Source organism: Mytilus californianus, unplaced genomic scaffold, assembly GCF_021869535.1.
Source record: "Mytilus californianus isolate M0D057914Y unplaced genomic scaffold, xbMytCali1.0.p SCAF_14, whole genome shotgun sequence".
NCBI classification, from domain to species: domain Eukaryota; kingdom Metazoa; phylum Mollusca; class Bivalvia; order Mytilida; family Mytilidae; genus Mytilus; species Mytilus californianus.
Genome location: NW_026262626.1, coordinates 34,716,282 through 34,729,074, shown reverse-complemented (window position 1 = coordinate 34,729,074; position 12,793 = coordinate 34,716,282). Strand labels below are relative to the sequence as shown.

Below are 12,793 nucleotides of genomic sequence, written 5' to 3'. Positions count from 1 at the left end.
TTTCATCCGGACAACAGACGATGTCGAAGGAATGCAATAAATGCAGAAAACACATTTAAAGGTAACAAGTTGTTATTGTTGGAGTTTGTGTTTGTATAGACCAATTGGTAAGATAAATTCGTTACACAGTGGCCCAGTGATATTAGAAGACTTGTCGATAGTTGTCTAATTGTCTATCATTTAACATTTGTTAATTTTATATAAATGTCTGAGGTTTAATGTCCAGTCCCCTCCTCATTATCAAGCTTTACTGTTTGATTTTGATAAAGTGTGTTCTTTCGTTTTCCTCTAGTATATGTTTGGAACATGTTTCACTAGTTTCTTTGTATAATGAATCGAAATTTTAAATCCATGTAAACCATCGTGTTATTCGTTTTTCAGTGGTATTATTAATTTGGGTTATTTCCTGTATCAGATTGAAATCTTAATATTGATAAATTAAAATCGTATTAAACAGAAAATGCATAACTAAGATACTTATGAATATAAAGTAAACAAGAACTATTATATTGCAACAGAATTGTTTATTTCAGACTTTTGTAATTCTTTTTCTATTGTTTTTCAATTATGTATATTTTATAAGAATTTTGAATGACATTCATTAAAATTTCCAAATGAAAAATTACACGTTAAGTATATTTTTTTTAGGTTTACTGTTCATTTACAGTTTTGAAAATTGCCTTTTTGAAAGAGGGCGATGTTTTGTTTCTGTATCACGTTGATTATAGAAGTAAATGATCCGTAATTGTATTCGTTGACAGATGCAATAATTAATCTGCCAAAATACCATACAAATACCATTTTTAAAGTTGAAAAAAATAAAGAGGTAGAACCAATTTTTACCGAATTGATTTCATTTACATGGTCAAAAAGCAAAAGCTGTTCTAACCTACTGCAAATTAAATTTCCAAGACCCTCTATATATATATCACACATCACAGATTGTTCAACAACTGTACACATATCCATAAAACATAAAGTTATTTAGAGCTATATATTGTTGTTGAAGACAGAAATGATACAAAATTTAAGATTTTGCATGTTTTTTTAAAAGGATTTTTGGCGATCTTTACCTAACGTATTTATGCCATTAGATTGTTAAAAAACATACACGAAGATGCCATATAGTAAATTTTGGTAAAGATGGGAAAACTATATCCATAGTGTGAAATGAATTTAGGGGAAATTGGCCGTACCGATTTGCAGTAGATTATGTGACTAAAACAGCATGATAGAAGATAGTTCTTCACATCCGTTATTACATCACGTGTGTTACGTGCTATGAGTTTCTTAGTTCTTCTCTCAATGTTTATTTTTTAGGATATATTTTATTGATGAATATATATTTCTTTTCTTATTCATATAGAATGCAATGTTTATCTCTACAGTAACAAATAAAAAATGGAAATTTTTTGTAGGAATTCAGAATTTACGAAAAACAGGAATAGAACCTCTATGTTTTGAAATATCGACACAGTTGTTGCTTTTCTTACGCTCGTCAGTATAGTGTTATTTCTGACATGCAATTAAATATATGCATTATGATAAAAGGATAAATTCTGTCTTAAGAAGCTTTTATTTTACAAGTAAATTTGCAAGATTTGTATGTAATTTTGATAATAATTGTTCAGTAAACATGCCTAGTAAGTTTATAAAAGCAACACATGTTTTTAAAAAACTAAAATTAACAATTCTGCATTGTGCAACTAAACGCCGGAAAGATTTCATTCTTGCTTTATTGTTCCCACTTGCCACTGTGTATTTACAGACAATAGCTTAAATTTATATTTATTGTCAAACTATTACAGAAACGGACCATTGTTAAACTTACATATATGAAGGTATGCATAATTTACTAACTCATTAAAGCAACCACGAATTTGTTGATGGATGGATGGATGGATGCCAACTTATATGCATATTTACGACGAGAACATGATAATGTGATATGAACATAGACCCTTCTTTGTACTAGACCGACATGCTGAGTCGTATTTCATAACGTGCTAGTTCACAATATTAATGTTCATATCAAAGGATCGATATTTCCGATGGTGGAATATAAGTCTCCGAAAGTATCACCTGTTCAGTAGCCAGCATCTCGGTTAAAATACGGACATTGTGTTATTTAAGTTTACTGTTACAAATTTTGAAAACTATTTTAAGCTAAGGAATATATATACTTCATGCAATACTCTTATTCCTTGTCCGGATTTGGCTATACTTTAGGTCATTTTTTTTTGTTTTTTTTTTTATTTAAGCTCATCTACTTTTGTTTTTTAGTTTTGGTCTTTAAAATATTTTTGCCTCAAGCACCACTTATTGTCAAAATGCGTATCTTATGCAGTAAATTGGTACTGTTAATATTTTATAACCACTAAGTCGATAAGTCTGCTGGTGGATTGGAAGTCCCCGACGGTATCCCCAGCCAAGTAGCCGCTACTTCGGTACTGGCAAGATAATACAGATATTGTTGAATTAAAGTTTACTGTTTCAAAATTTGGAGACTATTTTAAATGAAGGAATATTTCTCCCCTTGGCTATACTTTTTATCTTTTTTTGGTTCATAAAGTCATCAGTGTTTGCATAAGTTTTGGATTTTCAAATATTGTGGCATCGAGCTTCATGATTGAAGAGACATTTTATGTCGAAGAAAGCTCATTTTGGTTTAGTAAAACGAGTACTGTTATGTTATTCACAAGGTGACAAGTCCTTAGGTAGACATACCACCCTATCCGAACACATTTTTTCTGACTCCCAGCCTATCAGTCTATGCTCTTACTTCTAAATTAATCGATTTATTATTAAGCATTCCTTTTGCTTGATTTGCAATATACATGATTCATGTTACTATGTATGAATCGCAGTAACATAGTTCCAGTTATTACTATATTATACAATTATACAAAATGAGATGTTAATAATTCGGTTCATTGGTGCGTTTACTCAGTGCTGATCGATATATGATTATTAGATAATTCCTGATTTGTTATAACTAATTTATCTTTTTAGCATTTCTTTTGTTCTGTTTGGTTAATATTGTATCAGAACACACCTTCGACATCGCGGGTCCGTGACAGAATTAAAGTACCTATATCTTATTTTTAGCCGGAGTTTTAGTATTCGTTTTGTCATCTGATAAAGTCATGCTGATTGTAAGGTACACAGTTTTCTCTGCTTTCAAAATCTTTCTTTTTGAACCCGTCCTGATTTTCTAGCTACAAACTAAATTAGATTTTTAAATAATAAATAAAATTAATAAAGGTATTGGGGTGGAAGAAAACAGACTTGTTAAATAGTGTACTATAGTGTAGCATAGATATAAAACATCTACTGGAAGAATTCCAGGTTCTCCTAATAGAGGGGGAATTTACAGAAGGCAAAAGGTAGCTTCGACCGGAAAGATCTTTAGATTTTGTATGTACATGATTTTTTCCAATTATTTTATATCAATATGCAGCAAAAATTATAACTTTTTTAGATTTCAGTTTCACAAGCCTCTAATGCAAATTATCTCGATAAATACTGAACATAATACATCCTGTATTTGCATGTATATTTCTAATAACACAGTTTAACAAATAATTTCTTTAAAATGTACAATTGTTGTTTCAAAATAACTTTTGATCAGAATCGTCACCGGAATTGTTTTATTATTGATTTTCTCGTCTTTTTCATAAGAAGAGTGAATTTTCTATTATCTTCGTTCACTAGATTTCCGACTGTATAGCAAGTATGTGAACATGCACACTCGGAACATGGCAATAGTCTAAAAATGTTTTAAAATAAAGATATCCTTGCCTGTCTATTCAGAGTATATCTCTGGTCTAATCAAGGTGATTCAAAAGAACCTTCTTGATATAATGAATGAGTGTTGTTTTAAACTATTTTATGTAATATTTGCCTTTTACAGTATCTAATTAGTGATCCTTAGAACGGAGGGCGTTCACCCTTGCTTCACGAGCCTGTTCCCTGTTGTGTCGCACTTTCTTCTAGGCTCTACTATAATTTCTAGTAGTTTCAGTTGTGTCATATTCCAAATATGTAAAGTGTTTATTTCATTAACTGAAATCTTAATAAAAGTACCCGAAAATGAACAAACAAAACAAATAAATACCTATGAAATAAAAAAATTGTACAAACACAAATTAAAAGTTGGCGTAGCTTCATGATAATGCGAAGCCAGTTCATTTTAATGGCCCCATTGGAAATGGAAACGCTTCATGGGTTATCCTTGGAAGAATATCAACTTGAGGGTGCATTTTAGCATTACCGTATTTTTTGTATTTCAAATTTTAATTACGCATATTTTCTTAAAAGTTGTATTTGTGCATAGTTGATACCGATTCCTAAATGAATCTTACCTTTTAAGCACTCTGGCCATATCTTTTAGAAAGGTTAAACTTGTTTATTTGGGATTTTTAAAATGTTTTTCGAGCGTATTGCATCTTGTTTGATGCGGTGCTGCTACCAGTCGTAGATTTTAATCACAATTTCGTCTTTTTTTAGTTGTATCTAAAAAGCTTACAGTTATTATATTACTGTATTTTAATACTAGTATTTTACCAAAAAATGTCTTTATTATTTATAGTATTATTCTATTTGACCCCTTCCTCTTTAACTTTTGTGCATTTTTTTTTACAATACATAAAAAAATTGTACTGGGCGTTAAGCAAACAACAACTAGTCAAACTAAGATACATATGTTCGTTACTGTGCAAAACAAATTTCGTATGAAATTAAATTAATTTACTGTTGTTTTTTGAAAATATGAAATATCTGTGATAAAAAGCCAAATATTTATAGATGCGAGGAACTACAACGAAGAGCTGCACCAAGAGCACATGATACGCCCGTCGCTTTTTCAACAAATAAATTTCCAAAACTTCTCAATGTCATATCAGAAATTTAAAAAAAAAAAAATAAAAGGATCTTATTTTGATAAATATAAACCAGTCACCACAGTTTCATTAAAATTGCTCAAAGCATTTTTGAGTTATTGCCCGAAAACTGGAAAATCAACCCTTTTTTATAAATAAAATCCCATAACTCGGAAACGTAAAACCTAAATATTTAAAAAAAATCGAAAGGGAGCTTACCTATTTTAGATATATTTAGATATAAACAATTCACCAAAGTATCATGGAAATTAGGTAAAGAATTTATGAGTTATTGTTCGACATGTTGACGACGGACGGACAGAACAGACGGACGGACGGACGGACGAACAGACGGAAGAACAACGGTATACCATAATACGGGCGTATAAAAACAGTTTGGACCTTAGTCACACAATTTCATTAACTTGTAATTTATAAAAATGTATGTTAAAAATATCATGAGACAGCAAAGGCTGTTGAGACCATCTCAGTGGGAAATCCTAGTGTCAAAATATAACCTCCTCTATAATATACACACTGAAAACTTGATCCTTTCAATGTTAATCTGTTTTAGCAATGGCGGTATTATTATAAATTCACAAGAAAGCGTTCTGGTAAATAGTAGCAATAAGAATGAATTGAAATAAAATTAAAACATTAATGTTATCATGTCCCTTCTAAAATAGCAAACTACGATTACAGCAGGCTTAAGGAGCTTTGTGTTAAAGTGGTTTAAAATGTTGTTATGCGAATAAATTCCTGCAGTACCATTTTCAATTTTTTTTCTACTGGCTGTATAAATCTCTGGAACACGCTAATTATCCGTATATGTATGCTGCTAGATCGGCGAAATTCAGGAAAAAAATTACAAAGGAATCGATTCATATGCAGCAAAGATTAATACTTTTGAAATTAAATACTAAGCTAATTCAAACGGCCATCATCCAGATTTCAACATTGAATGTGAATAGATCGAGAAGAACAAGTACATGTACAGAAATCGAGACGACCTTTTCTTTAAATTGTACCTGAAAATAGTAAAAAAAAAAATCACGCATAACCTACTTTGTAAGAATATTTATCTTTAATTTTTTAACCTGCACATACACAACTTTTGAGTTGTTATATTCACGAAAAGACAATATTTCTTTATTGAAATTTCACGTGACAAGAGCAGACTGGTGTACTCGAAAACTTAGAAGTGAAAAAAGGTATATTTTGGGAAATTGTAACATGATAAGGACTATGTGAAACAATCCGAAAATTGGTGACCTGAACGATCTTTAGATTTTGTTTGTACTTGATTTTTCCAATCTTTTTTTCAATATGCAGCAAAGATTAATATCTTTTTTAAATTTCAGTTTCACTAGCTTCTGATGCAATCATCTCGATCAATAATGAACATAAAACATTATGTATTTTCATGTATATTTCTAATAACGCCGTTTAACAAATAATTTCTTTAAAATGTACGATTGTTGTTTTGAAATAACTAAGTATCGTACCGACATTGTTTTAGTATTGATTTTCTCGACCTTTTTCATAAGAAGAGGGACTTTTCTATTGTTCTCGCGTCATCGATTTTATCACTGATCGCGGATTTGCGGTCCAACATTAGTTTGTGGCCCCGCTTAAGTTTATTACAAGAATACAAATACATATCATACGTGTTTCTTATTGCCAAATACCATACCTGTACAGTTGATAAGAAAATACAACTTAGAAGTTTTAGTTTTTATAACCGAAATTATTTAGAATAAGCGTAGATTTATTATAACTGCTGAATATTCTAAAAGGTTTACAACGACGAATAACTCGTAACCGTTATTTCAACCTAACATCTAGTAAGTAGACTGTAGTTAATAGAAGGTCACATATCAAATAAAATGCCACCAAGAAAGGAAACAATTATGCAAATAGATATAAACAGAAAGCCATTGCTGATGATTAAAGTATAAGATTATGCACAATAAAGCAATTCCGAAAACTAAATTTCCCCTTATTTAACACTCTTAAAGGGGTAAATTCAGTAAAAAATCTCCCATTGACTTTAATGCTAATCTATGTCTTGAATTAAATTTATACCTGATTTACCTTTAGAAATTGGAAGCTTTCATATATCATTCATGAAAGTACAAATGTAGCCCTATCTTTTGCAACAATAAAAACATAGGGTCATGCGGCATTTTTGGGCATTCACATGGCCTTGTTTACAAACACTGTAGATTCGCACTTAATTTACCTTTACTGGCCCCCATTACTTTTCAACCCTGTAGTAAAAAAAATAAGTACATTCAGCATTTATTTTTTATTTTTGTTTAACTCTAGTTTTGATCCATCTATCAAAAAATATTTATTACAAACATTATCTACCAATCAGAAGAGCACAGGACTTCAGTTTTGTACAGAAAGCTCTCCCCCAAATGGGCGGTCCCTGATGACGTATATTTATTTACTGAATTTACCCCTATAAGGGACTTTATAACTTCTTTTCCTACTTTTTTTGTATTAATCATGTAATGTATCCAATTTTCAAGTTCCAGTTTTAATACAACATTCATAAAGGCTGAACTTGTAAAGATTGAGGAAAATTTATACTACCGCCCATACTGCGGCCAATGTATATTTGGTATATAAAGTTGCACATTGACTGTTTTTAAAAGAATGGTGTAAAATACTATGCTTAATAAATATGAATTGTTTTCTGTGTTTGCTTTGATCAGTATTGCAAGTACATCTAGGAACTAAAGTCTTGATGTACTCTTAGTTAAATTTTGCCTTATATGGAAGTTTTTAATTAAATACCCTGAAAAAAAACACAAAAAGACTTTTCAAAGGCTTTTTAAGTAGTTTCATACCATAAAAAACAACAATTATGTTTCATTTTACTAAATCTGTGTTTTAATTACTTGTAAGGTTCACAAAATGTCATTGACAACCACTCTGCAGAAATTCCTGTTACCCTAACATCAGGATGGTTTCTTCGCCAAAACTAGACGGCCAAAACTGAAGTAGAAAAAAGTGCCAAATATGAAAAAAATAAGACTGGGTATGACCAAACTTTGCATTTGGAACATAAAAGTAACAATCTAGAATATTTAAAAGCAATTATTTAACATAGCAATCCAATTACAAACATTTCAACACTAGTTTTATAGATGAAGGGTATGTAATCATGAAAAGTTGTCTAGTATTTTTTTTACTTAAAGAAACCCAATGAATTATGTAAAAATAAATGAATATCTTCATACGGTCAGATTATTCGAGTGTTAAAATACTTGAAAAGTGCTTATTTACAACTTGATCTACAACTTAGCATGGGGAACACAGCTAAAAAAAATACACTATGTCAAAGGGAGGTAATTCTGATTTTCCATACGATTTTACACATTATTAGGAGAAATATGTGCAAAATGAGATGTAAAATGGGGAGAATATTTATGCCTTTCATTAATATCATGGCTCTCAAGCGTAATTTCTATTGTTTCTTTCAATCTGGACACAAAACTGATTTTTTACCATATATCCCATGCTTCCTCCCACAGTACACTCAGTGCATCCTGGATAGCCGCAGTTAAACATAGAAATTTGTATAAAAACAACTTTAACTGGTTCCAAAAGGCTTCCATTGCATTAATATTTACAGGAAATGAGTTTTGTGATTATTGTGTGGCCTTGAACAAGTACAGTGACAGAGTGAATATTTTCCTATAGGGGTAAATTCAGCAAAACATCTCCCATTGACTTTAATGCTAATCTATGTCTTGAATTAAATTTATACCTGATTTACCTTTAGAAATTGGAAGCTTTCATATATCATTCATGAAAGTACAAATGTAGCCCTATCTTTTGCAACAATAAAAACATAGGGTCATGCAGCATTGTTGGGCATTCACATGGCCTTGTTTACAAACACTGTAGATTCGCACTTAATTCCTTTACTGGCCCCCATTACTTTTCAACCCTGTAGTAAAAAAAATAAGTACATTCAGCATTTATTTTTTCTTTTTGTTTAACTCTAGTTTTGATCCATCTATCAAAAAATATTATCACAAACATTATCTACCAATCAGAAGAGCACAGGACTTCAGTTTTGTACAGAAAGCTCTCCCCCAAATGGGCGGTCCCTGATGACGTATATTTATTTACTGAATTTACCCCAGGCCTATAGTTTGGTTTTAGACCAAAAAAAATGCAAAATAAATTACCTATAAATTCATCAAAATACAGGTGGAAACATGGACTTCTAAGCGAATGAAATGTCTGCAGTGAAAGGAATCGACTCTGGCATGTCTGCAATGAGAGGTAGTCTTCAGGGAATGTTCAAAACATTTAGTATCATTTATTCTTTCGTCATAACTGCTAACAATTGTCATAAATGTTATCAACAGAAAAGATATTAGAGGAATTGATCTTTGCAATTATAATATCAGTGTGTTGTTTTATAATTTATAGGTTCGGTATGGAAGCCTTTTTGTACTTAATCCCTTTCGTAAGTTCCGTGTTCAGCATGATGACAGAAAATGATATGCCAGCAATACTGTGTAAATGTTTTAATGAAAAGGCGGGTTCCATAACCACAATTCCAGGCGAACTCATTTTATACACCTGTGTTAATAAGTATCTTGCAGAAACCTGGTTGGAAAGATATCATCCACCAAGACTGACTGACCCTGACACAATCAACTGGTTACAATCACTTGGTCGAAAGGTCAGAGGACAAGAATACAACATTCGAACTAAAAGACAAGCTGTCAGAAGAATAAGACGCGAAATCAGAACACTTACAGATGCACAAAGGAACAGATTTATTCAAGCTGTTCAACAATTAAAAGCTAGAAGCGTAAGAGTATTTACAAATGTATCACAGAACTGGATAGCAAGCATTTGTTGTTTTATTATGCAGTCTTTCTTCCTTTTTTTGCAGAAATTTCTTTTTAAGCTTTTATTGCCTAGTTGTTTTTTGACATTATAAATTACTTAAAAGGTATATCCCTAGTGTGTCGATTGTTTTTCCATGCTTAAGGTATGTTTTTAATCATTTTTTTACCGTGTTGTTATGTTTTTTGTTTTACTGTTAATTGATGCCGTCTTGTTGACTTTGTTTGTCTGTGATACCATCTTATTGACAAAAGCTGTGATGCTGTCTCATTGAATTTGTTTGGCTGTGATGCTGTCTTATTGACTTTGTTTGTCTATGGTGCTGTCTTATTGGCTTTGTTTGTCTGTGAAGCTGTCTTATTGGCGTTGTTTGGCTGTGTTCCTGTCTTATTGACTTTGTTTGTCTGTGATGCCGCCTTGTTGACTTTGTTTGTCTGTGATGCTGCCTTGTTGACTTTGTTTGTCTGTAATGCTGCCTTGTTGACTTTGTTTGTCTTTGATTCTGTCTTATTGGTGTTGTTTGGCTGTGATCCTGTCTTATTGACTTTGTTTGTCTGTGATGCTGCCTTGTGGAATTTGTTTTGCTGTGATGCTGTCTTATTGGCTGTGTTTGTATGTGATGCTGTCTTGTTGACTTTGTTTGTCTGTGATGCTGCCTTGTTGATATTGTTTGTCTCTAATGCCGCATTGTTGGCTTTGTTTTGTGGCTGTTATAATGTCTTATTGACTTTGTTTGGGTATGATTCTGTCTAATTGACTTTGTTTGGTTGTGATGCTTTCTCAGTGACTTAGTTTGACTGTGATAATGTCTAATTAACTTTGTTTGACTGTGATGGTGTCTTATTGACTTCGTCTGTGATACCGTCTACTGACTTTTTTTGTCTATGATGATGACTTAGGTTAGCTATGGTTCTGTCTTATTGACTTTGTTTGACATGATGTTGTCTTATTGACTTTGTTTGGCTGTTATTCTGTCTTATTGACTTTGTTTACCAGTGAAGCTGTCTTCTTATCTTTGTTTGGCTATGATGCTGTCTTATTGGCTTTTTTTTATTGCGATGCTCTCTTTTTGACTTAGTTTGGCTGTGATGCTGTCTTATTGACTTCGTTTGCTTGTGATTTTGTCTTATTGACTTTGATTGGCTTTGATCTGTCTCAATGACTTTGTTTGACTGTGATGATGTTTCATTGGCTTAGTTTGGCTCTGATGCTGTCTCATTGACTTTGTTCTGTTATGATGCTGTCTTATTTACTTTGTTTGTCTGTGATGCTGTTTAACTTACTTTGTTTGGCTATGATGCTGTCGTATTGACTTTGTTTACTAGTGATACTGTCTAATTGAATTTGTTTGACTGTAATGATTTCTTATTGACTATTTTTCTGTCTTATTTACTTTGTTTGACTTTGTTTGACTGTAATGATGTCTTACTGACTTTGTTGGGTTGTGATTCTGTCTTATTGAATTTGTTTGGCTATTATGCTGTTTAATTGGCTTTCTTGTGCTATGATGCTGTCTCATTGACTTATTTTAGCTGTGATGCTGTCTTATTGGCTTTGTTTGACTTTGATCGTGTCTAATTGACATTCATTTTTTAGCTGTGATGCCGTCTTATTGAATTTGTTACGGTTGAAAAGGTCTCCTGGCTACGGTCACTGAGTGATGGCAAATTAGAGTACTGGAAAACAATACTTCACAAGTTTTAGCTTTCTTGAAAGCTTTGGAGTGCTTCGCTGTGTCATACTTTAAAGTAATATGTGGTTTATATGATTGTTTAAGTATACGAAAGGTGTTAACTTTTTCCTTTGTGTAAATACTCATAAGTGTTATAAGTCAGCATTTGATGGGAACTTTAATTTGTCCATGAACACTTTACACAATAACTCAATTTTGCTTTAACCAATTCCCACAAAATTTAAACGGAACATCAGGATTGATAGAAGAAAACTTCCACTTGATTGTAAAATTATTTGGTGATGACATTCTAGAGATACTGTTTGATTTTGAAAATCTATGATTTGTCATTCCGCAGTTATGTGAAATTTGACGGTCAGATTAATGAATGGTAATATTCTACATGTCATGCACTAGATATAGTATGCTAGGATCAATTCAACATATTTTACACTTTTTTTTGGTTTTGGTGAATCTAGATACGCTAAGGAAATGTAAACTTTATGGTTAATCCTTCCAGAGGTATGGGATTGTTAACATTAACTTTTTATGCAATATTCATTTTCATATGGATATATTTCAAGCATGTTTTCCTACACAGCCATTTTACTTACTTGTTATTAGATGCTTCCTAAATATTCCAGATCATTCTCACGACAATCCTAATGTACAATTCGGGTTATCATATGCTATTTGCGCAGCTGGTTTTTTATATATATCATTTGGTTTTATAACATGGAATACATGCATTCTAACAAAATTCTGGAGGATCAGTGGCAGTAATGATTATTTTTGAATGTTGTTGTATATGCATATATAGTCAGATGATCACTCAGACACTTTTCATCTTTGTCCATCCTCTTATTTATCAATATGAATTTGACTCGGCTTTGCATAAGCAAGCTAGACCAGTAAAGGCAAAACAAATCATTGATTGGGTATTGGATTGGATCTTGAATACCCATATTTTGAGCGTATTTGATATGTTCTCCTGTCCTAGACATGTTCCCAATCCTATATCTCTTTCTAGGCAATAGAATCTTTCCCACATCATCAGGGAACCGATGCGAACCGATATTCGTTACGTAATAATTTAAAGATGGCGTGAATATCGTATGAAACTAATAGGTTCGCACCGTGATGCGAAGCAAATGACAGTACATGATTTTGATAAGATACATTATTATTTTTTATTAAAGAAAGTCAATGTACACGTGTTTTAAAGTAAATCTTAGCCATTCAAGTATGTAACACATATATTCAAACTTTTTTTTTTAATTTAGAGTATCACATGACTTTTAAGTTTCGTCTTATTGAATATTTGTCATATCAATAAACGCTATTGTGAACATTTAAACAT

At 31.8% G+C, this 12,793-nt stretch overlaps 2 protein-coding genes across 3 annotated transcripts in view; one reads left to right on the top strand and one right to left on the bottom strand.

Annotated features, from left to right (window-relative positions):
* Positions 1-12,793, bottom strand: part of LOC127724749 (uncharacterized) — a 185,055-nt gene that overhangs the window by 56,991 nt on the left and 115,271 nt on the right. The window lies entirely within an intron of this gene.
* LOC127724662 (tyrosinase-like protein) overlaps positions 1-12,793 on the top strand; it is a 92,753-nt gene that overhangs the window by 59,914 nt on the left and 20,046 nt on the right. Inside the window, exons 1-2 of one of the 2 annotated variants that reach the window (XM_052231696.1) lie at positions 1,800-1,841; positions 9,336-9,723. In XM_052231696.1, coding sequence (XP_052087656.1) covers positions 9,343-9,723 — 381 coding nt within the window. In that variant the 5' untranslated portion in view covers positions 1,800-1,841; positions 9,336-9,342. Of the gene's footprint in view, positions 1-1,799; positions 1,842-9,335; positions 9,724-12,793 lie in introns of those variants that run through there. The other variant, XM_052231697.1, reaches the window with a different exon arrangement.